This window comes from Thyridium curvatum (assembly GCF_004353045.1).
Source record: "Thyridium curvatum strain D216 chromosome Unknown NODE_9_length_649264_cov_80.371750, whole genome shotgun sequence".
NCBI lineage: Eukaryota > Fungi > Ascomycota > Sordariomycetes > Thyridiales > Thyridiaceae > Thyridium > Thyridium curvatum.
This window is the reverse complement of record NW_022156764.1, coordinates 1538-25490: the sequence shown is the minus strand read 5'-3', so window position 1 is coordinate 25490 and position 23953 is coordinate 1538. Positions and strand designations below refer to the sequence as shown.

The following is a 23953-nucleotide window of genomic DNA, read 5'->3' as shown; positions in this document are numbered from 1 at the left end:
CGCCTGCCGGGCATGATCTGCATGGTAGCACGATCGTGATTCACCCAAGACGGACACACGGACACACGGACACCCTGAGCGAGTAAGGCTCCTTCCCGCCCGATTCACCACGGTTGATCAGGACGCCGGGACTGCCGATGTAACTACCGTTTCGCCGGAGAGAGCGCTGCGTAATGCTCAGTTTGCACAGGCGGGGAATTCCAAACCGAGCTATGGATACAAGGATCTGTGCTGAGACATTGAACCACGGAGCTGCGGGGGGACATTGAAGCCGATCGTGAAGGATTTGCGTTGCGTTGATCCAGAACCTCCGCCGGGGCCGGTGCCAGCTTAAGATCGTCTGACGGCACCTACCTCACATAAGAAGAGGATGTGCATGTGGTGCTTATTGATCCAAGGTCACGGTTCGTGGTTTCTGCACTTCTGCACTTCTGCATTTCTGCATGAAGCTAGGGGAGCTACCACACACCACCACTGCTACGGTGCAACCAGCCCGGATCCACCTGCGCTTGCTCTGGTGGTCGATAATCTCCGCGGGCGGTTCTTTTAACTTGACAGGTCCGATCCGGCCCTCGAGGCCTGTCATCCTGCCCGTCTCCTAGCGCTGACGCGCTAAGAACGGTACGGAGTAGTATCTGCTGCGTTTGAGCCGGGGAGGTGCATATGGAGCTGCGAGCTGGAGAAAGATGCCACCGGAAAGGAAAAAGCGGACGTACAAGTCGAGCATCAGAATGGTGGGTTCGAAATGGACTAGAGAAATCTAAAGCAAGGACAGGTACAAGCACGCTAGGTTCATCAGGGCCTGCAGTCCAGTCGTCGCGATCATTAGGGGACACACCCCGGAATGTATTCCGTAATTAGCCAAGTTCCGCGCTTGCATCGAGCAGCATACACTTTCCTATTCCAGCTACCAGTAGCCAGCCAGTCCAGTCTCGTCATATTCACGTGTAAGATCGACAAGTCCCTAGGTTCCTACCGCCATTGGCTCCGCAGCGAGACCAGGGTGCCGTTGCCGTTGTAGAAGGAGACGGCCGCGGCCTCCCGGAATGGCCGGCTGTCGCTGCTCTCGATAGCCGAGAAGTTCTGCAGCAGCCGCACAATGACATACGCGAGCTGGGCCTGCGCCATTTGCTGGCCCATGCAGATGCGCGGGCCGGACCCAAAGGGCATGAAGAAGTGGCTGCATCTGCCCTCCAGCTCTTCCCATCTTTCGGGTCGAAACTCGGCCCAGTCCGTCCCGTAGTGCTTGGGGGACCGGTTCAGTGCGTACGTGCTCCAGATGATCGTCGTTCCCTTTGCGATGGTGACCGGGCCGAGACCGTCGCTTCCGCCGCCGCGCGGAAGGGTTGTGTCGACCAGGGCGCGTCTGGAGTGCGAGGTGACTGGGGAGTAGAGGCGGAGAGCTGTACAAGTTAGATTGATTCGGCGCACATGTCAGCAGGGTTACGGTGCGAGTGGGGAAAACGACAAATGGAAGGGTAATCTCGTTTAATTGTTTGCGCCCAGAGTGCTGGGACTGGGAACCCGACGGTGCCGGACAAGGGCCTGTGTGAGGGGTTCGTTCACGTACCTTCGAGAATGACATAGCGCAGGTATCGCACTTTAGCCAGGTCGTTCCTCCCGGGGGCTTGGTCGCCAAGGTGCGCAATTTCGTCGCGGAGGCGCTGCTGGATGGCAGGTCTCGATGCCAGAATCTCGACGACGTTGGAGAGCAGCGCCGTGGAGGTGTCGAAGCTGGCAAAGTAGATGTTTTTCAGCTCGGCCTGGATCTGTGCCACAGGCACGCCGATGGTCTTCATCATGCGGAAGCACGAGGTGCCGGACGATGATTGGACGCAGCCGGTCCCGTCCGACGAGATGATGGCATCGAGCCGGTTGGCGAAGAAGCTCTTCATCCCGTTTACCACGCGGATCAGCCGCCGATACGAGGGGAGCAGCTCGATCCAGGCCAGCGCGCCGACGGCCATGAACATGCCGGACGGCGGCTCAAACGCCTTGATGCAGGCGAGGAAATGCTCTGCTTCCGACGAGTCGACCCCTGCGTCAAGACAGCCCGTCGAGCTTCCGAACAGGAAGTCGCTCACGGTGTCGAGCATGAAGCCGGCCGCCAGATCCTGGAAGTCCACCTGCCTGCCCCCGTGCGACCGGATGGTCGCCGCCAGCTGCTGGAAGTGAGGCTCCACGAGGACCGGATCTCCAAAGGTCGAGTGAGCAAAGATGGGCTTGAGCAGCGTCTTGGACTGCTTCCACGCCTCGCCCTGGTTGAGGAGGATGCCGGCGCCGACATGCTTGGACGCCTCGCCGACCCATGATGATTTGCCAAAATCCTCAAACTGGCTCGTAGTGATGGTCCGGATGTTCTCCGGGTCGATCGTGTAGACGCAGGGGGATCCCAGCTCGGTCGTGATGAACGTCTCGCCGTACCGTTCGTGCCGCCGCCTCATGCCCTCGGCGAGCTGGCCCCTGTGAAAATCCCTCCATACCTGCAGCAGCAGATCGATGCCGAAGAGCGTGTCGACGTGCGGGTATCTCCTGGTGAAACCGCTGTTCTGAAGCCTCTGCCGACCCGCGTAGGCCTTGGACACCACGAACAGGAGCCAGATTCCCGTTCCGATCAGGGCGAGTCCTTTCAGCATATTTTCCCCTCGCTCTTTCTCTTTCTCTCTCTCTCTCTCTCACTTTTTGCGGTCTGTACAAAGTAAAGATCGGTGTGCGTCGCTGTTGTGCGTACAAAACTCTGTGCAAGTGCCCGGTCTCACGGCATGATGGCCTGTATTAGTGGGCACCCGGCGGCGATGGTGTAAGACACGCAGGTGGCAGGCGGCATTTGCGCAAACCCTTGCATCCTGTCTATCTACGAGTACTTGTATCGTGGCAGCGCGAAGGAGGATCCCGGCAGCCAGACCTTTTGCGCAACAGATTGGCGTGGTCGTAGATAAAAGACCCTCGAGGGTGGGCGAGCGGGAGTGCCCATATCGCGTGAGGGAAAGGGGGTGGTGGATCTTGCGAGTTTGAGCCTAGCCGATGCGAGCATAGAGCATGTTTTTTTAGTCGAAAATGTCGCGGAGTTTAGTTCCGCATTCGACCTGCAAAAGTGACCAGGACAAGGGTTCGTTCAGCTGACAACTGGAACCCCCCCTGTTTTTTTTTATGTGTGTTTCTGTTCTTCGCTTCCTTCTACAAGTACACGGGGTTTGAGCGCAATATCCGATTTGTAGAGGACGGTACGTAAGTAGGTAGGTAGGTAGCTTCAATTGTGTGTGCTCTTGATACCGGAACTCGGGGACCTAGATACCTCCAGGAACTGTAGGCTTGAGCTCCACGCAATGCCGATCTTCCCAGTTCAAGGCCCGATGCACACACCAGGTTCTTGGCCGACATGAGACGAATAGCAATGTGAAGAGTATGCTACATGCTCGCTTGAATGGAAGTTGACAGCGCTGGAGGGAGGGTTGGGAAACGCGGGGCACGCTGCCGCGCCAAGAAACTTGAAGAAGTGTCAACAGGATCTCATGGGCACGAAACGGCGCCTCGCGCAAAACGGCCCTTCTTTCCTGACGCCATGTTGGTGGCGGTGTGTTGATGGACGACGATGGCCACGATGGCTATAGTAGAGAGGGATCTATCCACCTGGTGCCATGTGAAACACTTTAAAAGTCAAAGAACTCTTTAAACTTTGGCTAGTCGACATGCGTTCGCCTTATGTCTCGCCACGCAACTTAGCACTCACGTCTTAGCTCACGAAATAGATGGCACAGAATTCTAGGCCGGACGATAAAACGATCTTATCAAGCTTCAGTTCGTACATGAATGAGCCTCGAATGGGCAAATTAGTACTACTGTGAAAGACCATTTGCCCTCAAAACCGTGGCTACATCTCAATCCAGCATCCTGTCTCAGTTCGATGACTGCCGCTTGCGAGGAGCATAGAGTCCATCTACCACCATTGCCATTTTCGAAACAAAATTCAGAATATGGTGCAAATATGGAAGCAAAAGTTCCTCCGCCTTATCCCTCGTGGCTTCGACGCGTTCCCATAGTACTCTTGATTTCTACACCGTATTAGGTCAGAGCTTTGTCAGGACACATCTGAAAAGAAGGCTTACCCGCTCAGTTACGAACCAATGTACAACATCCATTCCCATGTCATTTCAGGTTGGCTCCCGGCCTAGCAAAGCATGGGCCCGTTCTAAACAAGCCGGCAGCCGAAGACAACATCAATCCGGGGTCCCGGAAGCGAGTAGTCGCGAGAAGGCCTGATGAAAATCTCACTTATAACCGCTCCATCGGGGAGCTCGCTCAACGAGTTCTCGTAGAGTTCCCGCAGATCCTCCACCATGACGGCCTGGTTGGGAATAATTCCCGGGAAGCAGGCCAACTCAGGCTTTGGAGAGCTAGGGAACATGGAGCTCACGGCCAGCCAGTGTTCAGGCGATCGACGCAGGAATGCCGCGAGGTCTCCAGATGGGTCATTGAAAGTTCGGATGTCAATGGTCACAATCTCTCCGTGAGACGACATGGTGATAGAATTGCGGTTCGCCTCCGTCAATTGCATAGCCGTCTTCCTTGGTAGTGTTCAAGGTGGATGGATCTTCAAATGCGATAGGCTGCAAGGTGAGCAGATCGTGACGATGGCGATCTTGAGGCCGAATTAGCCAAAAGGTTTTGATTCAAGTCTGAAGCTTGAAAGCACCAGATCCGTTTTAAGAGGCCAGCTGTCTTGATGATTGCCAAATCCTTCTCTTTCAGACCCAGCCAGAAAGAACAGACAGACAGATGGCTGCTTTATCTCACCAATGGGTGAGGCGATCTCAATTATGTTGTCAATCCTGCCAGAGGAGCGAGGCTAAAGTCACTTCAACCCTCATCCCGTTGACAGATGAGTGTACGTTACCGTTTCAACACCCAATGGTTACTGGGGTCGCGTTCGGTTGGTCACTTGAATAAGGGCCCTGTCGACGGTATTCATACGATGATCAGAGTAGGAATCACACTTGTCCTGTTCATGTCCCGTCCTAGACGGGAGGCCTTTCAACTTCCATGCCGCGATGGACAAGCATTCTAGCCGGATGCCAGCTGCGGATTGCCACTAGACGATGAAGAGCCTCGTGCCTAAAACAGTGACCATTGCTATACCCGCCAACATCATTGCACAATGGCAATGGCCAAACTAGCACACGCCCCCTAGTTAATCAAATTGGGTTTTATTTGTATCTCAACAAACACTCTTGGTGGTGGCTCCTGATCTTGGCTTTTACAAGTCGAGAAAGTCATGATCTGAAGCTTCTTGTCGCCGTCTCACCCACTGCTGTTCAAGAATTGATTCAATTGGCCTACAATCCTTGAAACTTTCCTTTTGCGGCACGGACTGCACTATCGCGCATTTCCCACTTGGACTGTACTTCAGTATCGTGCACCAATCATAACTGTCGGGCGCTGAAGGCTCGCACACTAACGATTCGTGCGAGACTGATGATTTGAAGACAAGGAATTATCACATCATATCAAAGATATTTTTCTATGTATAAGTTTCAAAATGTGCTAGTATTTCGTTGATGATCGATGAGCATGTCACAGCATTAGGTTGAGACGTATCACATGACTTAGAACGGGCAAATGGACTCACTGAAAATATGCTCCTCCGCTTGGATGTCACAACAAACATCACCACCACCTTGGCATCAGAACTGGGTGGATCAAGACTGTAGCGGAAGGCCGTTGCCGCGACAAGAATCTCGATTGAATAGAACGGCCGGACCATGCCGGCACCAGCAGAATGACACAACCCGCCGGACCAGATCCACAAGTTGATCTCTTTTGCCATCAATATCTCCAGCTTGAGAAGGACTTGGACTATCCGGGTGAAGAACTATTACGCAAGGAAGAAACGCAAGATGATCTCTACAGCCGATTGTTCTCAGGCACAGCCTTATCGCATCCGCCGCCTGTGCGCTATCAACTTCGCGTTCTCAAGGAGCTGGTGGCAAGGATAGAGTCAAGCATCGACGACTGGGAGCAGCATGTGAGTGACTCGCCTTTCCAAAAAACCGATTTCCACGCTAACCTGGCCGTCTTGCAGGGCATACATGACGGACTCATGGAGAGGATGACGATTTTGCTTGCTCAGCCGCTGCCTTCAGAGGCGGTGGCAGCCCAACAGAAGAGCTACGTGTCTTACTACCTGTCAGGTCTCGAGATGCCCGACAACCACGCGCAGCCTGAAATTACCATCTTGGAGTCTCGCTTTCTGATATCCGCCGGCGGGACCACCGGTCTGCGGACGTGGGAGGCGGCTCTCCACCTAGGGCAATATCTCTGCTCGCGGCCAGACATCGTCAAATCAAAACGCGTGCTCGAGCTTGGAGCCGGAACAGGATACCTTTCGATCTTATGCGCCAAATACCTAGGTGCCCAGCATGTCTTGGCATCAGACGGATCAGAGGATGTGGTCAACAATCTACCCGAGAGCTTCTATCTCAATGGCCTTCAGGGGTCAGAAGCGGTGATGGCGACAGAGCTGCTCTGGGGACACGCGCTCCTAGGGACTGAGGAGGCCGAATGGAATGGCGGGAGGCCAGTAGATGTGGTCCTGGGTGCGGACATTACATACGATGGCAGCGTGATACCCTCGCTGGTGGCTACATTGGAAGAGCTGGTCAGTCTCCACCCGCGCGTCGACATCATCATCTCGGCGACGGAGAGGAACAGGGAGACCTTTGAGACGTTCAAAGGGGTGACGGCCAAGGCTGGATTCGCCGTCGAGACTGTCGACTTTCCGATCACGCCGCGGAAGGAGCAGAGGGGACCGTTCTACAGTGATAGCGTGCCGATTCACATATGCAGACTGAGGCGTCAGGGGTAGTGAGTTGAGTGATTCTTTCCTGTAGGTAGCGAGACCAATCAGATACCATGCGATCGAGAATTGAGCGATTTCCAATGAAGAAATGGCAAGGAAGCATAGCGGGAGCAGGTCAGACTACAAAATAATGCAAGTGACTTTGAGCTTTGGGAGACGACACTGAGAAGAAGCTCTGCTGGGGATGCGATTCCTCAGACGGTTGTGAGTGCTGGTGTGGAGGTCATCCCTTGTCGCACGCTTGCCTCCACCCGCCACCAGCTGGCGCGAGTGATCTCCACTGTTGCTCGCTCCCACTAGAATTTCGAGTCCTTGGCCGGTGCAGTCGGTCATCACGTGCACCACCACCAATCGCTGGTAAACATTAGGGTTTTGGCCCGGATCAAGCGAAAAGCGGGTCCGGAATTTTCTACCCTCCACCCAATTTGGCGGCCGCCCTAGGCAAAAAACACCAAGGCGAAAAATCGTACTGAACGATCTCGCACATCCCATCTGTCTCGTCTCCACGTCCAACCTTTCGACAGATCTCGACAGCAAAACATCGACAAGATGGCGGACGCCGACACTCCCGTTACCCTGCGAACTCGCAAGTTCATCCGCAACCCTCTCCTGGGTCGCAAGCAGATGGTCGTGTGAGTACACCGCTCCTCCCCCTCACTTTGTCGTCGTCGTCATTGCGAATGGAGCTCGAAGAAAAGGGTCTGCTCTCGGCGCTGCCTCATTCCACCCCCGAGAGACCAAAAGCAAGAGCCAGGAAGGCCCGGAAACGGGCAGGATCAATGAGATTGGCAGCGTCGTGGGCAGGCTCTTGGGCAGCACGCATTTGATCGGGATCGGATGAGATATCGATGGCTTTCTGGACCGGCTTGCTGACCAGCGTTGGAAAAACAGTGACATCCTGCACCCCGGCCGTGCCAACATCTCCAAGGAGGAGCTCCGCGAGAAGCTGTCCGGCATGTACAAGGCCACCAAGGACCAAGTCTCCGTCTTTGGTCTGCGCACCCAGTTCGGTGGCGGCAAGACCACTGGCTTTGCCCTCGTCTACGACTCCCCCGAGGCTATGAAGAAGTTCGAGCCCCACTACAGGCTGGTCCGTGTCGGCATGGCCACCAAGATCGAGAAGGCGAGCAGACAACAGCGTACGTCACACCTCGAATTTTCCCTACGGACGGCGTTGGATTGGAAGCTGGCAGGTTCACTGCTTCGCTGGCTCACACCCACGATGCATCGGGCTGTTGGAACCAAGAAGATGTTGTGCCCATCCTGTGGAGAGAACCTTGTACTGACTTTGGTGTGTCAACAGGCAAGCAGCGCAAGAACCGACAGAAGACTCTCCGGGGTACGGCGAAGACCAAGGGTGCCAAGGCGAAGAAGGAGAAATAAACGGCTGGCGTTCGATCACTTCCTTTTCGGTTCGTCTTCCTCTGGTCGAGTTGGGGTTTTGGCATGGCTGTGGTCTCTTGCTCTGTGCATTATTTCAAAAATGGCATGTGATGATCGAGCTGGACGACGCAGCAACACCGGAAACAATCATGGAGGCGTGATGGATTTGGCTTCGATGGTTATTTCAGCATAGCATACAAATATGAACTGTGTGCAAGTCAAGATGCTGGGCTCCGTGGACGTGATGTGTGTGACGATGCGGGCTGGGACTTTGAAATCACTTGTCTGGGTGTTGCCAAAACAGCCGGCAAGACAGCAGCGCCATTTTCCTTGGGTATCATAACTGACTGCTACACTGACGAAAGAAATTGCAGAAACAATCCACGCTCCCTTTCAACCATGGCAGTGTCACTGCGCACTCTTCTCGAAACCGACCAAACGCCCAGACCATGCAAATTTCCAATCTTATGCCTGCCTCCGGAGCCACGCGACAACCCAAATTCCCATCGCTGCCCAATTCTGCGGATCTACCGCATGATGTCGAAGGCAATAATCACCACCGTGGCGATTACCGCTAGCGCGGCCTTGTGCCAAACGCACACCTGGCCGGCATCGGCACCGCTCGACGCGTCCAGGATGGGCTCGTGCCATCCGCAGTGGGAGTAGCTGCCCACGGTGACGCAGGTGTAGTAGGTCGTCTGGATGAAGTTGTTGCCCGCCTGGTCCAGCATGTCCACCGTGGCCGGCGCCGGTGTGATGGCCGGGTCCGCTGGTGGGGGTCCTGCGGCGGTGGGGTCGGCCGGGCCCGATGGGGGAGGAGCCTCGGTCTCGCGGCTTGCTGCCGCCGCCTCGAATGGTGCGGACGGCGGCTGCAGCGTGGTTGGCTTTGCGGCGCCGCTGTCGGCGGCGGGGTCTGTGAAGAGCTTTCCGTCGGCGGCGACCATGGTCAGCGGCTCTGGGATGCGCGGGGCGAGGCCAGCTGCGGCCGCGGCGTTGGCCGTGATCGACCAGGTGAGGAGGATCACGGCGAGGAGGAGGAATCGAGGGGCGGCGATGGCCTGCATCGTTGGCTTATTCTTCCTTTTTCGGTGAAAATGCAGATGAATATTGTATTGGTAATCCTGAAAGAGAGAAGAAGAGGCAGAAAGTAAGCTCATGCCCATGACATCGTGGATTTTATATAGCACGGTAGAAGTCCGGCGAGGCTTGATGCCCAGCGCTGCAAACACCAGGTTCAGGCAGGAGGCTTGCAAAAAGAAACGAAAGGAAAGGAAAGGAAAGGGAAGCCGTTTGCTGGACAACTACTCCCTGCGATTGCTGGCGATGGACCTATTCATATGGAAAATAAAGTACAGTCACAAGTCTGATCAAACCAAACCTCTTTGCTCATGATCCGACTCAGCCAGCGTCATTGTGCACACCCACCGAACAGACATCCCGTCTCCCTCTGCAATTTCCGTCTGCTGGATGGAAGGGAGAGCTGCCCGGTTTGCTCAGAGGCGCAGAAGGGCACATCTTGGCGCATTCGTCGAGCACACATGGTCTGCGAATCAACGCCTCCACGCGCTCCGCAATGCGCCTTATCACCCGCGATTCTCTTCACCCACCGCCTGTGACTGGTAGCCACGTCGTCTTGGCTGGCTGCGTGAGCCTACGGTGGTGGATGGTGGGGTTGTCGCATGTGTTAGACGTGGTGGTGATGCCCCCCCCCAGCTTGATTGGCCGGGTGTTTCATGCAGGGTCCGTTTGCCTGTTTCTTCACTGAGGCCCCCATGACCAATGCCTCTTGCTCGATTTGATCTGCAAGCTGAATGTCGTCACGGCTTCACAGGCAGCAAGGAAGCTTCTTCAGACGCGTTAGACACGAGCTTTAAGCTCTTTTGATTAGTGGTAATGGGTATCTAGTACCAAGCAGATCGCTACCGCCATGCTGTATTAAGCCACATTCGTGGCAGTACCTATGGATGTTGAAAATCACCGCTTTATCCCTGTCCCCAACGTGTCCCCGTAGTCCTTTGTAGCGTGCCCAAACAGTCCCTACGCCACCCCTGACCACACTCAAAACCTTGCAGACATCTTCCTCCTAGCGCTGAGGACACTCAGAGCAGACATCTGGCCCTGCGACGAGGAAATGGGCCTCTTAGATCCAGCCCTGCCGCCCTGACTGCTCGGCGTCAAGCTGACCCGCTTCATCCTCTGCCTCTTAGGGCCTTGTTTCGCTGCCTTAACGGCAGATGGCTTGGTCACTGAGTACGTCTCGTCAACACTATCGTCGGCATAGTCCTCTGTAAATTCAGGCTCCGGCTCCGGCTCAGGGCTCGAGGACAAAAGCGAAATAACTTGCGATCCCGCCGGGATCTCGTTGACTTGGGAACTTGCTGCGACCTTCTGTCCTCTTGTCTGGGGCAGCATTGGCGGCGGCGTTGCAGACTTCTTGATCTCGGCTGGCGAGACATCTTTGTGACCCTTGTCCTCATCGTTCCTGGCTGAATCCTGAGTGCTGCGAGACTGCGAAGCCGACAGCCAGACTTCCGAAAGCGATGGTAGCGAACCAGGAGAGGAAACGCCGGAACGCAGGCCGGATTGTGCATTCTTCGCATCGAGGGTAGGGGTCCGGCTGCCATCCTCCTGCTGTCCAGGTAGAGGCGTCTTGCTGCCCGAGATGCTGAGCATAGGGCCAGCGGATTGCAGAGACTCGGGCTCTGCATCAAGTGGCAAGTCGGGATCAGGTTGCCTGCCGCTGTTGAGGCTGTCTGCCGAAGCAACCGGAGTGTCAAGGCTACCGTTTGGGAGACCATTGTTCCTCTTGTCATTCTCTGTATCTTTGCCAGATAGCACATTCGTCGTCTCATCAGTGTTGGCAGTCTCGTCGAGAAGGGGTTCGTGGGAAGCACGCTCCGACACCCAGGCCTGGGATGTCTCTTCCAATTGCTGCGAAGGGCTGTCCAGGTCAGGATCCTCGTCGCGGGCACCAGACAGGTTTGGGGAGTCACCCGTGTCAGGGTTGAGATGGTCGTGGTCTTGAGACAGGAAGGCGTCAGAGGTCTGCTGGGCAGGCTGTGTCGAGTTAGATTTTGAAACTTCGTCGTGATATGTCTCTGGGATGAAACCTTCTGCAGACGGAGCGCTCGTCGCCGAGACCTTGTTTTTGTCCTGCTCCCACACCTCGATCGCATGGCTGAAATTGACAGCGTCGCTATGAAGGCTTTGCAAACCATTCACGTCTGTATCGTTGCATTGCTGAGTCTCCTCGATGACCTCCGAATGCGGGACCACCTTCTCCGCGGTCGTATCGGCAGGCGCCTGCCGAAGGATGCGAGGCTCCACGAGTTCGGCAAACGGAAGTTCACGAAGTCCGTCGTCCTCTTGATCCTCGTCATCTGCATCGAGAGCTTCATGTCGATCGTACACACGTTCTCCAGTCTCCTCGTTGTACGTCTTCTGCTCGCGATCGCGCATCGCAAGACGGACGTGAAGCTGCGCGCCATCATCCTGGATTTGGAGAATCAGGGCAGTCAGGTCGACTACCTTCGGTTCCCAGTTTGTCGCTTTGGAGAGAAGAAGTTGTTTCCATGTGATGATCATGTCAGGCTTGGCGGCGCCCTGCTCGAGGCCGGGAAGCGAAGAGACATCGGCAGGAAGACAGGGTAGATCCCCTGCTGTGTTATGCTGATCTTCCTTGGTGGGCTCCTCGTCATCGTAGTTCAGGGTGACATCGGCATCCAACTGTATCGAATCATCAAAGCCAGCAAACTCCGAGCTTGCTTCGTAGTCAGCATAGCCAGAGGTTTTCTGCTTTTTGGGTCCCCTCGAGTCGTCATCCTCGTAAAAGTGTGACTGATTCCTCTGCTGCCGCTTCCCTTTGCCCCGTTTTCCCTGCCATGAGTATTGCTGCTGCGGATCCCATCGCTGAACGAACGGGAACGGCGGCTCGCTAAGTTCAATACCCTCCTGGCAACACTCGACCGCGCTGTAGTTGATCTTGCTGCGCCAAGCCTCAGGATCATCATTGTCCTCGACGACCTCGGCTGCTGCTGCTGGTTCCTGAGATTTCGTTGACGCATGTGGACGGACATCCTTCATCAGATCAGAGCGTAGTTTGTCCTCGTCGGCCTTGGACTTGGGATTCCGTAAGCCGAGAGCACCAAAGAGCATCCTACGTCCAGCGCCCACGTCAAGGCGCATGCGGCGTCGGGGCGTGTCGGCATCATCTGCTTTATCTATCGACATGCCTTCTTCGGCGACTTTGGGCGTGTTGCTGGGGGCGTCTGCGGACGGCGCGGGAGGTTCGTCTGCTTTGGGAGCATCTGCTACTTGCTCAGCCTGTATTGGCTCTTTCCCGGCCTCACCTAGGCTGGCCAGAAGAGCAGCTTTGCGGGCCTGAAAGTCTGCATCGTCAACGTCCTTTGACACGTTTACAGGTGCGTTCCCCTGGGGTACACCATCCAGCCCAAGCTTTTTCACTCGCTGGGCTGCTCGTCTCCTAGCATTTCGCAGCTTCGTCCGGAGCGTCCCCTGACCCGGCGCCATCTCCGTATGCTTGTTGGAATTGTCTTCTAGCCCTTGATCTTGAGCGACGCTGGCGGATTGAGTATGGCTTGTGCTTCGTGATTCGGTGTTTGACTTCTCAGGGCTTGGCTGTGTCGGAGCCTTCTTGGAAGAAGTCTCCTCAGGGGCCGAATCGGAACTGGAATCATCAGAGCTATCGTCAGAGCTAGAATCAGAACTGCTATCTGAGCTCCCAGACAAGCTTTTGTTGTCGGCGCTGTCTGACCTCTCATCACCGGACGAGCTGCTGCCGCTGCTGGAAGTGCCGAAGTCCTCATCGCTGTCCGCATCGCTGTCACTGCTCTCACCGCCACTGCTGTGCGCCTCCTCAGAGTTGTCATCACTGCTGTCTGACCCCGAATCAGAGCTTGAGTCGCTGGTGGAATCCGAGCGCTTGTCACTCTCAGTAGTTGCAGGTTGTCCAGAAGCCTTGTGCACGGTCGATTCATTCGCCGGATCATCGTCCAAGTCTAGCCTCTTGACCCTAGACACCAGCGGTTGACCAGCAGGCCCATTCCTAACTGCAGCCATAAAATCAAGAGCAGTGCCGTTGGCGATCGATCCTGGCGGAAGGCCGTGCCGGTCGAAATGACGGACGAGCGAGTCGGCGTCATCCTCATCGTCCTCTTCATCGTCCTCTTCGTCAACATCTCGGTCATCATCCGCTCGGCCTTCCCGATAATCCTCGTCATGATCCTCAGCTTCATTGTCCTCATTGTCTTCATCCACATCATCTTGGTCATCAAACCGGACCTGCGATTCCTCTCGCAAAGATTTCATGTACAGTAGCATGTCTTCCAAATCGATTTCGGCGTCATGTGATCTGGCAAGATCTCTGTAAGCCTTGACTTCGTTGTTTCGATGTTTTTGGAGCATGCGCTCGCATTGACTGGTGGCGCACGATGGAAACGCTTCCTTCAATGCGGTGATCTTGTCCAGAGTCGACAAATCGACATATGCCTTGAGATGTGATTCGCTTGTTTTGCTTGCCTTCTCTCGTGAGTCCTCGGTATCCATCGCATCGCCATCGCCAGCCAGATCGTCCTGCAGAGCCTGGAGTTCATCCTCCTCAATTCCGGAGGCAAGGTCTTCATGATCCTCCTCATCACTACTACCATACTCTGAATCGTCGTCGTCAGCTTCGCCGTCAAAATCACCATCCCCTTCTTCAGGGTCCAAGGCATCCGCATCGTCAAATGTAGATGTGAATCGTACAACAGACGGATCATCTGAATCAGCGAACTCTCCATACTGCGTCAGAAGGAGAGGCTCTTCTCCCTCGTCCTGGTCGTCCTCTTCTTCATCGTCGCCATATGTCAATCTCGCTCTCTTGCGAGGCTCAATTCGAACAGGCGGGCGCCTTCTCGCCCTCTTCAACAATGGTCGTCCGAAGGGCACGCCGTCGATGAGGTGCTTGCCGTCGCTCGTTATCTGAAGCCGGCCGCTAACACGCCTTCGCTTGATATCGTCGGTGAGAAGCGGGCGAATGACGACCTCCTCATCTTTCTCGATCACAGTGCGCACGGGCTGGAAGTGCAGGCACTCAAAGCCGCCGGGAAGCTCGACGGCATAGTCCTCCAGACCCCAGTCGGCGCTTTCGAGAGGTACGGTGTCATTGACGAGCTCAAGGAGCTTGCTGACGGTGGGGTCGCCTTCAAGCGGTAGAATGAAGACGATCTTGACCTCTGGAAGGCCGTGGCGGCGCACCGCGAGGCGGAGGCGCAGGCTACTGTCCGACATGGCATGCAGCCCCTGAAGCCGGTATTGTGCGTGTAATGACCGTGATCACTGCTCCATGGGTATTCGAGACTGGCGATCTGGAGACGAGGAGCGGGGCGGAAGAATAGAGGCTTTTGCAGGCGTTGAGCGAGAAGTCAAGGGCGAGGTAACGCCGACAGGATCGTGGAAATGACGAGACTGGAGGAGGAGCGTGTCGCTAGGCAGAAAAAAAGTTGGAGAGCTGGTAGGCACCGATAAGCAGCCCAGAAGGTGCGATAAGCGTTTTTTTAGGCGTGCTCTCGGAGCACAGGTCCACTGAAAGATTGGCCTAAGCCAGCACGAAAGCATCCGCCTCCATTTCACCAGTCCTTCAGTAAGGTTGAAGGTACAAGTGCCTCCTGCCCCTTACAACGTCCTTTCTCTTTGTCCCAGTATTCACAGGGTTCCAACAGCGCCGCGTTCGTCCGGGAGCGTCATTGAGTCTGAGGCAATTTCTGGAGACAAAGGATCTCCATTCAACAAACCTTGCGTCAATTCCTCGATTGATCTTGCCGAGTCCCACGCCGCCATATCCGACGACCTTGGGGTTTGCAGCCCCGCGAGCCTTAACTACCTACCTATGCCCTGTAAGTGAAGCGAGACGGTGAATTTCAGTCCCTCCCCGCTTGAGAAAGGCTCGACATACACAGGCATCACACTCGGCCTTCCCGTGGCCTGTCCAATGGTGGAATTGCATACGGTGGATGACATACAAACAACACTTCGTAGACAGGTAGCAATGAAGCCCTAAACGCAAAAGAAATAGGCTTAGTCCAGATGTCTTCAAAGCTACCAGGTGTGCTCTCCGGTTTGATTCATCCGTATGAACGTGACAGTTCACTTCTATTGTGCAAGTAAGAAACCAAGGCTAATGCCACCCCTCGACTGTCCGATTGGTCACGGATCCCATATGCTCCTCTAGTATGACATATATGCGAAATATACTGGCTTCCCTTGCGTCCGTCATGACAGTGAACCCATGTCGAGCATGTGTCCCATCTTTTCGATCTGCAGGATTATCAATAGTCAGTCATAGGTCAAGTCAGAGGTCAAGTCAGGGGTTCGGTGAAACGTGAGATCTCTTACCTTTGTCTTGAGGTAACCCTCCACCTCCCGGCTGCGGAAACCCCCACGACCCCTCCACGACAGCGGCACCATAGCCACCCGCTCCGTGACGACGATCTCCCGGTTGGGCCCCTCCACAGCACGGATCTTGTCCGGGTTGTTGGTCAGCAGCCTGACCTCCCGCTGGTCCAGATCCAACAGCATGGCCGTGGCGAGGCCGTAGCTCCGCGCATCGGCGGGGTGTCGCAGCAACAGATTCGCCTCGACCGTGTCGGACCCGAGATCTTGGAGGTTGTATGCCTTGAGCTTCTCGCCGAGCCCGATGCCACGACCTTCTTGCCGCAGGTAGATGATGATGCCACCCGCCTTGTTGCTCGGGAGCGCCATGAGCCGCGCCGCCTCATCGAGCTGCTCGCCGCAGTCGCATCGGGACGACCGCACAGTCTCGCCGGTGTAGCACTCGCTGTGGATGCGTACTAGGGGCGGCCCATTGTCTGCTGTAGATGCTTGTGGCTGGCTGCTGCCATCAATCTGCTGGGAGCCTGCCGCCGCGCCGTCCGAGACAGCCCGGCTCGAGGTCCGACCTGGGTACAGCGTGCCCGTGTAAGCGCCACGAATCATGCGGTCCATCTCCGTCTCCCCTTCCCGCGGCGCGTCCAAGCTCTTGCTCCTGATGTTTCCACCAAACACGATCGCCAGGTGCTCCTTGTTGTCCACGTCGTTCTGGTAGAGGTGCAGGAACATTTCCGAACCGTCGACGGTGGGGATGCGCGCCCGCACGATGCACTCAACGTTGGGTAACCGCTCGAGCAGCTGAGGCTTCTTAGTGCCGCAGCCGCCGGCAGGATCGCTGCTGTCCACGGGGACGCTGCGCGGTTCGTCTCGTGAGTGGGAGGAGAAAGGGCCTGATGATGTCGGAGTTGCGGTGCCGGGAGTCACTGGAGGGGTGAAGGCGGGAGAGAGGAGGGACGGAGGTGGCGGTTGTACGGGGAGGGAGGCAGGGGTCGATGTCTGCGTAGAAGTTGCGCGACTGTCGTCGCGATCTGATCGGCTGCTGGCCGAGGCTTGTGGTTGTGACTGCGACTCGGACTCGGTGCCGGGTTGCGGGGCAGAGATGTCGTAGGCTTCTACATCGCTGTTGGTGGCGTCGCCTTCGGCCGGACGGGTACGCGGGGAGTAGAACGAGGGCAATTGGTTGCCCTGCTGCCAATTCTGGCCCCCCTTGCCCTCCATATTTGACGATAGATCGGGCATCGGGTCTGTTGTCGACGTTGGCCAGCGAGGCCGAGGAGAGAGCGGGCGGGGGATTCGGCAATGCGAATGCAGGGTCTAGATAGAGGGGTAAAACAGCGCCGACTTGGAAAGCAGTGGTAAATCAATTGAGCCACAGAACAGTGGTTTCAGCAGCAGCATGTATCGTCAAGAGGAAACTTTAAAGCGACATCGGGAGGAGACACATGAATTGGGGGTGACACTGGAGCCAAAAGTCCTCGATGTCGTGCGGGCATGATTAATGCTTGATCATGGCCATGCCAAGCATTAGTCATCGCTCCGGGTTTTCAGTTCAGTGTTCTTCAAGCTTCTCTGTGGTGTGCAACCCCGGATCCGAAAAGTGGGGAGTGCGTCTTCCGCCCCGCCCGGACAGACCCGACAGAATCTCGAGCCAACCTTGAATCAACTCCGCCCATCACTTCTACCTCTTCTGTGTCCAGAACAGATGCTTGCTTCTAAATTCTCCGAAATAAATGTGCGTAATCGAGCAGCTTCTTCCACTCCAGTCCAACTGGCCTTGCCATTCCTTCGCCCTGTCAACTGCATCTCTTATCCGTCACTAGACCAGCTGCCCCCCTGTGGCCAGATCTCAATCACTGGCTGTCGCTCAGTACAGTCTTCTCCCGGCCGGCTGTCCGTGCTTCGTCCTCCTTGCGTTCCAAAGCCCCAGGTTCGCTCGCATCAATGCCCGCCCTCATTGCTTCCATGACTTCGGCTGCCGGCCCAGTGAACCACTTGTGCGCCCAGACCACCCAGGTGCCGACGGACCCAACAGCAATAATGCCCACCGCCACTACCGTGTAGTTGAGTGTCTGGTCGGTCACCGGGTTCTGCGCTGGCAGGCAGAAGACGACGACAATGAGAGCAATCCACGTACAAGCAGCCGCGGCGATGGGGCGAGAGAGCATGCGCAAGTTGAAAGGCCCCTTCATGTTGACAAACGACTTGTGCCAGATCATTCCGATGAGAATAGGTAGGCCGTACGAGATGTAGAGGCCAATGGTCGCAATAGACGTAGCCGCCGCAAATGCAACCGAGGATCCGAGAGACGGCAGAGCTAGAATGAATGAGAGAGTTGCACCGAGCCAGACGGCCCGGATGGGAGACCGAAATCTCGCATCGACCTTGTGGAAGAAAGGGTGCTATACAGACATCAGAACCTGTAGAAGGACCCCGGATCACAGTTCAACTTACAATACCACCGTCACGAGCGAAAGCAAACATCATGCGGCTATTCGAGGTGAGCGAGAAGAGTCCGCAATGCCAAGTACAGACTGTAGTCGGTTGTGTCAGGTAGAGTGTTCTAACAAGTTTTGGCTCATACTGATGAATATTTACTCACCAATGATCAACGTAAACAACGCCAATGCGCCATCTTCTCCAAAGACATCAACGAGAATCTGCAACACGGGCTGTTGATAGGTCGAGTTGAGCGTCCCCTCAAAGTTCTGTATCGAAAACAGCATGGCCATCAGGACGAAGAAGCCGAAGAGCGCACTGAAGCCGACGCTCGAGACCACGCCAATCGGCGCGCTCCAACTCGCCTTCTTGGTCTCTTCGCTAAGATGGGCAGATGCGTCGAATCCTATCACCCACGTGTCAGGCCTCCAACTCCCCAAATAGATTCGCTCTGGAGACTGTGCATACCAGTCAAAGTATATTGAGACATCAGGGCGCCGCACATGACAACGTAGGCAGGGCTTGCACGAATGCTCCAGCCATCACTTCCGTCTGCGCCAGTACCATCGTGGAAGGTCCCAAACACAAACTTTGCCGGCTGGTGTGTGGGCGCCTTGGCCAGAATCGCGACACACAGCGCAGTAATGCCCGCCGAGTGCAGGATGATGGACGAGTTGTTCAAGTACCGCAGGACATGGACTCCAAAGGTGTTGATGAGGCCGTGAGACACAAGTACGGCTGCATAGATACCAATAGTCTTAGCCGGCGTCGGCACATAGTCGGGGTTCTTGACTGTGGCGATCGTCGCAATCAGCCCGGCGCAACCAAACGAGATACCCGTGGTGACGGCAACTTGACCCAGCAGATTGAACCAGCCAGTCACCCAAGCCGCGAATGGAGACCAACGCGCCGGGGCCAGCAAGGCCGCCCAGAAGTACGGGCCTCCCCTGAGATTGTGTTAGTGTTCAGTACGCTCCCTGGAAGTCGCGGAGGAACTTGCGAGGTCGGAATTGCCGAGACTACCTCCGCCATGGCTATGGCGACGAGTAGAGTAAAGAACGAAACAACGATCCAGCCGATGGACATTACTATCAAGAGGTCAACATGTCTTCAGTGCGATTATTCACAGCATAGCGACTTACCGGCCGGTCCTCCTGTGTTCAGCCTGCGCCGGAAATAGATCTATTAGCGACTGCAAGTTGTAATATAATTCATAACTTAGAACATACCCATAGGAGAAGAGAGTGGTGAGACCAGTGATGACGCTCTGAGGGTAGTTTGGGTTAGCCACTCGTTCAACGTGTCTGAGGATAGAGCGGCGAGACTCACGATGATGGAGAATGAAACGCCAAAGTTATGCGCCAATCCCCAGTCGCGACGGAGCTCTTGCTTGTAGCCAAACTGAGCCAGGCGGTTCTCATCCTGCTCATCGACAGTCCTCGGCTGTCCCCGTTCGGCAGGGATATCCGACATGTTGGAGAGTACACCTTGGTGATTGATTGTATGACGCTTAAATCGATCGGCCGGTGTCCCGCTGTTGCATGAAAATACATTGAATGGTTACAAAAAAGGAGGGGAAGGTGTTCGCAGCATGTGGCGGGCGTCACCTGCAGCTTGCCGGTTTATGAACAGACCGCATCGTACCATCGCTACCTGCAACCCTGGACAGATACGCATTGGTTTGGCCAATGAGCGATCATCCCATCGAGATCGCAAGATAAGACGACGGAGCTTCACCCAGAAACATCCCCCCGGCTCGCGCCATAAGGGACTAATGCCGAAAGCGTCAAGATTGAAAATAATGTTGGAGAAGGAAGAGCCAGATACCCAATAACAAAGCTGGATCTACGAGCAAAAAGCACTGGGGAAAAATCATTCTGGCGATTTTCAAAACCTCGGCTCAAACTGGGGTACGGGTTGCATCCTGTCCCGCAAGCTAGTTCAGTTCGCCAACTTGCAAGCAATCAGAAGTCCTTGCGTTGCACTCGAGATAAGCCTTCGATCCCCGCTTCTCCTCGTTGGGCAGTGGAGTTAAGCTCGAAATGGCATGCCCGGGTCGCGTGTCCTAACTAGGCACTCGTAATCATTTGTGATCGAGCGCGATCGTTCTGCATCTGCCCCGACAATCTCGAAAGGTTAAGCGGGTGCATGTCCTTCACGTCATCTTTGTGAGCGTCAGTCAAAGACGTTTCCATCATGCCAACTCTAATTACAAGAGGTTTCTCAAAAGCTCATTAGTGAGATGTAAAACTGCATATAAGGTGCGTATAAGCCGTCTTGACGGATGCATAGGTCTGGCTCTAATGAAAGTAAGAGAACACGCAGTGATGTCGTCCCAGTATCGCTGATTTTCCCTGGGACCTTTTTGCCAATAATTGACAGACCATGGGAAAATTCGGGTCTCTACATCGAACCTCGCCAAGGTGTGGTGGTCTATGGTAAATGGAAGGGGAACTCAGATGGGAACTGTAATATTGGTCAAAATACTGGACAGCTCACTAAAGACCAAAAAAGATGCGAAGTTCAAATATCTCATCTTAGCCGGGTGTGTCTTGCCCTTCCCCATAGCCGGGCACCCGGGTGCCAATGCAACCTGAACCCCAATAGATTGAGTATGATTCGCTCCGTGGAACTGGTACTACGCTGCGTTCAGAGTATCATCGCTGTAGCCTCCAATATTCGGATGAACTAAATCTTGCATGTACGAGCATAATTGGAAAAGCATAGCCTGTTTTACTTGCATCTACAACAGACTGTTGATGATAATTATTACGAAGCAAGTTCTGAAGGACCTTTCTTGCGGAAGCAGCACCTATATATAGATCGGAATGCCGTGGCTCGATCCCCAGGCGGGCTGAAGCGAGGTAGTCTCAGTGGATTGCCTATATGCAAGATACCGGCCCCAGAGACGAGAACCAGTCTAGCCCTTTGACATTTACGGGACAGAACAAGAGAGCCAGAGCATCCCTAAAAGGGATCCTACATTGCTGGTGCATTTCCAGACGACCATTTTGAATCTAATGCCTGCAAGGGATACGTCATGAACCAGAAATGAGCGAGTTCGTTCATTGTTCCAAGGCCATGTCTGCATCCGTGTGATGGTAAAGCCGGATTGTGTATACACAGGCAGGTGGGCTCAGAGGAGAATGTTCTGGGATGGAGGGCTTTTTCGATATAAGAATGCCACAGAGTCTGCTGTAGGACACGAGATTGATTGCCATATGTCCTAGAGTAGACAGATCTTCGTTTCGTTTCGTCAGTTTCCCCCCCAGATAAATTATATCACAATCAATATTGATAATGGCACATCACAGAAGGACAGTCTTCTTTATATGTCTAATATGGGCATTTCTCATACATGCAGTTATCTCTGATGTCTGCTCTACCCTGGCCAACCTCACCACCATTGATATGAGCTACCCTCTATCGTTGTCATATGCAACCGAGCAGTCCACTTACTGGTCGACATCCTGCTCTCTTCTCAAGCCTTCTTGCATCATACTCCCGCAAACAACCGAAGAAGTCATCACTGTTGTCTCTGCCCTACGTGCCCACAAAGAACCCTTTGCCATCAAGTCTGGTGGTCACAACCCTAATAATAACTTCGCTTCCGTTGACGGGGGTCCCCTTATATCTACGAAGAATCTTAATAGAAAGATTCTCCTGGACCCGAAGTCACGGACAGCACGCGTTGGTCCGGGTAACCGGTGGGACGACGTTGCCAAGGCGCTCGACGGGACCGGCCTCTCCGCCGTGGGCGGGCGGATCGGCGACGTCGGAGTGGGCGGGTTCTTGCTGGGCGGCGGCCTGAGCTTCATGAGCACCGAGCACGGCTGGGCTGCCAACTCGGTGCTCGAGTACGAGCTTGTGCTCGCCAACGCCTCGGCCGTCACCGTGACAGCAGACTCACACCCGGACCTCTTCCTCTCGCTTAAGGGCGGCGGCAATGCCCTCGGCATCGTGACCTCGTTCCTACTCCAGGTTTACCCGCAGGAGGAGAAAATCTGGGGCGGCACGTACACTTTTGACGCCACGCCGGCGACGGCGACAAAGCTGCTGGCCGCGGTACGGGACTTCACTACCGACTACCCCGACCCCAAGGCGGGGATCATCCTGACGCGGGAGACGACCGCCATCGGCACGGTGCAGATCTGGATCCTGTTCGTGTACTACAACGGCCGCGAGCCGCCGGCAGGTGTCTTTGACAAGTTTACGGCTGTCGGCCCGCTGCTCAGCACTTGCAAGACACAGAGCATGGCGTCTCTACTCACGGCCAACAACTTTGCCAACGTCAAGGGCAACGCCTTCACGATTGGCACGGAGACAATCCCCCTGCCGAGGGGCGATGAAGACGCCGGCCTACGGCTGCTGGAGGAGGTGCTGGACAACTGGCAGAACGTCACGAGCGGTGTTCTGGGCGTCACGGGCTTGATCTCCAGCATCGCCTTCCAGCCTATCCCGAGGGCGATGACGCAAATTGCAAGAGCTAAAGGTGGCGATCTATACGACCTCGACGATGACACGGACCGCATCGTCCTGGAGAACAACTATGCATACACTCTCCCGGTGGACAGAAATACCATTGACTCCGCGATGCAGAGAACCTACCAGGGGGTCCGAGAGCTGGTCGAACGTGGCACGCAGGCAGGCATCTTGACCGAGAGGTACCTGCCTCTTTTCATGAACGACGGGTATTACAGGCAGGACTATTTTGGGAGGCTGAGACCAGAGATGGCACAACTGGCGAGAAGGGTCAGGGATGGGGTGGACCCGGAGGGCTTGTGGAAGGACCGCACTGGCGGGTTCAAGCTGTGATTGATGTCAAACGTGAAGTCGGTAGAGAGATGGATATCGAATCAAGGGCTGGCATTGAAGACGAGGAAAAGAAATGATAAAAGGTTCGCGAATGTTTCACATTTTCTTAAGGAATGTCAGCACCATGCACGGCGGCGCCCAAAGTATGATGAAATCACACCTGCGAGGCAGGGACTGGACGAGAACATGCCACCGCCCACCAATTCTTCGGGGCCTGGTCACAGAAAACCTGCACTTTTGAAGATTATTTTTACTGTCAGATGTGCGTCGTGCATGAGGGCTGATCAACCGCTCACGGCCAATGAAGCACGACAGACCCGGGCGACCCAGGCGACTGGAGCCACGTCGTTGTCGTGCTGACCCCCAGATATGACGGCGCCTCCTGGTTGGGCGCGCTAAGCGCCTCAGGGTCGCCTGCAAGTGGGAGGTGGTGTGCACGAGTTCACTGGGCTTGGAGGGATATCTCCTGCTGCAGATGCAGGCGGTCACGGCGGCGCGGCCTCGTGCGGAGACGACCAATGTGGCTTTTACGTGGGTGTGCTGGCCGCGAACGCTTCAGACCGGGTCTTCAGCTTGAACCCTGGTGCAATGATTCTTCTCCAGATGGTTTGTTGATAACCTTCTTTTAAGCGCGAGCACGCGATGACCCCGGCGGCAACAGGGGCTTGGGCCGCTGGCAGGCCGAGCCGGGGAGATTCGATGGCAAAAGTTCAAGGAGCTCTGGGGACACACGCCCGGGCCTACTCCATACGAAGCTGGCTAGCAATCCGCCGCTCAACCTACGGCAGGGGTCGGGTGTGATTTCGAGCCCCGTCGAGGGAGATGTGCGTGTCTCACCCAATTCCGTTCCGGTAGCGGCCAATGGAGAGACAAAACGGCGGCCATCCCCGCGTCTGGTCGCAGAATGAGCATTCCAGCAGGCAGCAAATGGGAAAGTTGAACTGGACTGGGCGGGAATGGGAGCCTAGGTATGGGGAAGATGCAATTGGGGAATGAAGAAGGCTTCGTGAGTGAGACCAGCCACATGCTTGGGCAGACACGCACAGAGCTGATCATCAGGGCATGCATGCCGGAGGA

General features: G+C 55.3%; 9 protein-coding genes across 9 annotated transcripts; 3 read left to right on the top strand and 6 right to left on the bottom strand.

Moving 5' to 3' along the window:
- Positions 1-972: 972 nt before the first annotated feature.
- On the bottom strand, positions 973-2636 carry E0L32_002192 (uncharacterized protein; the record flags this gene model as incomplete). Its single annotated transcript, XM_031136356.1, has 2 exons — positions 973-1403; positions 1571-2636. The coding sequence occupies 2 exons, from the start codon at positions 2634-2636 to the stop codon at positions 973-975; spliced, it is 1497 nt and encodes a 498-aa protein (XP_030988407.1).
- A 1372-nt stretch (positions 2637-4008) lies between these two features.
- On the bottom strand, positions 4009-4519 carry E0L32_002191 (uncharacterized protein; the record flags this gene model as incomplete). The annotated part of the gene is made up of 2 exons (XM_031136355.1): positions 4009-4052; positions 4273-4519. The coding sequence occupies 2 exons, from the start codon at positions 4517-4519 to the stop codon at positions 4009-4011; spliced, it is 291 nt and encodes a 96-aa protein (XP_030988406.1).
- Positions 4520-5776: 1257 nt separating this feature from the next.
- Positions 5777-6862, top strand: E0L32_002190 (uncharacterized protein; the record flags this gene model as incomplete). The annotated part of the gene is made up of 1 exon (XM_031136352.1): positions 5777-6862. The coding sequence occupies one exon, from the start codon at positions 5777-5779 to the stop codon at positions 6860-6862; it is 1086 nt and encodes a 361-aa protein (XP_030988405.1).
- Positions 6863-7405: 543 nt separating this feature from the next.
- E0L32_002189 (uncharacterized protein) lies at positions 7406-8239 on the top strand (the record flags this gene model as incomplete). The annotated part of the gene is made up of 3 exons (XM_031136351.1): positions 7406-7488; positions 7748-7995; positions 8160-8239. The coding sequence occupies 3 exons, from the start codon at positions 7406-7408 to the stop codon at positions 8237-8239; spliced, it is 411 nt and encodes a 136-aa protein (XP_030988404.1).
- A 527-nt stretch (positions 8240-8766) lies between these two features.
- Positions 8767-9303, bottom strand: E0L32_002188 (uncharacterized protein; the record flags this gene model as incomplete). Its single annotated transcript, XM_031136350.1, has 1 exon — positions 8767-9303. The coding sequence occupies one exon, from the start codon at positions 9301-9303 to the stop codon at positions 8767-8769; it is 537 nt and encodes a 178-aa protein (XP_030988403.1).
- A 994-nt stretch (positions 9304-10297) lies between these two features.
- Positions 10298-14527, bottom strand: E0L32_002187 (uncharacterized protein; the record flags this gene model as incomplete). The annotated part of the gene is made up of 1 exon (XM_031136349.1): positions 10298-14527. One exon carries the CDS (start codon positions 14525-14527, stop codon positions 10298-10300), a length of 4230 nt encoding a protein of 1409 aa, XP_030988402.1.
- A 981-nt stretch (positions 14528-15508) lies between these two features.
- E0L32_002186 (uncharacterized protein) lies at positions 15509-16843 on the bottom strand (the record flags this gene model as incomplete). The annotated part of the gene is made up of 2 exons (XM_031136348.1): positions 15509-15553; positions 15632-16843. 2 exons carry the CDS (start codon positions 16841-16843, stop codon positions 15509-15511), a joined length of 1257 nt encoding a protein of 418 aa, XP_030988401.1.
- Positions 16844-17475: 632 nt separating this feature from the next.
- Positions 17476-19534, bottom strand: E0L32_002185 (uncharacterized protein; the record flags this gene model as incomplete). Its single annotated transcript, XM_031136347.1, has 6 exons — positions 17476-18024; positions 18077-18156; positions 18225-18467; positions 18530-19008; positions 19291-19328; positions 19391-19534. The coding sequence occupies 6 exons, from the start codon at positions 19532-19534 to the stop codon at positions 17476-17478; spliced, it is 1533 nt and encodes a 510-aa protein (XP_030988400.1).
- A 1827-nt stretch (positions 19535-21361) lies between these two features.
- On the top strand, positions 21362-22876 carry E0L32_002184 (uncharacterized protein; the record flags this gene model as incomplete). The annotated part of the gene is made up of 1 exon (XM_031136346.1): positions 21362-22876. One exon carries the CDS (start codon positions 21362-21364, stop codon positions 22874-22876), a length of 1515 nt encoding a protein of 504 aa, XP_030988399.1.
- Between the last annotated feature and the right edge of the window lie 1077 nt (positions 22877-23953).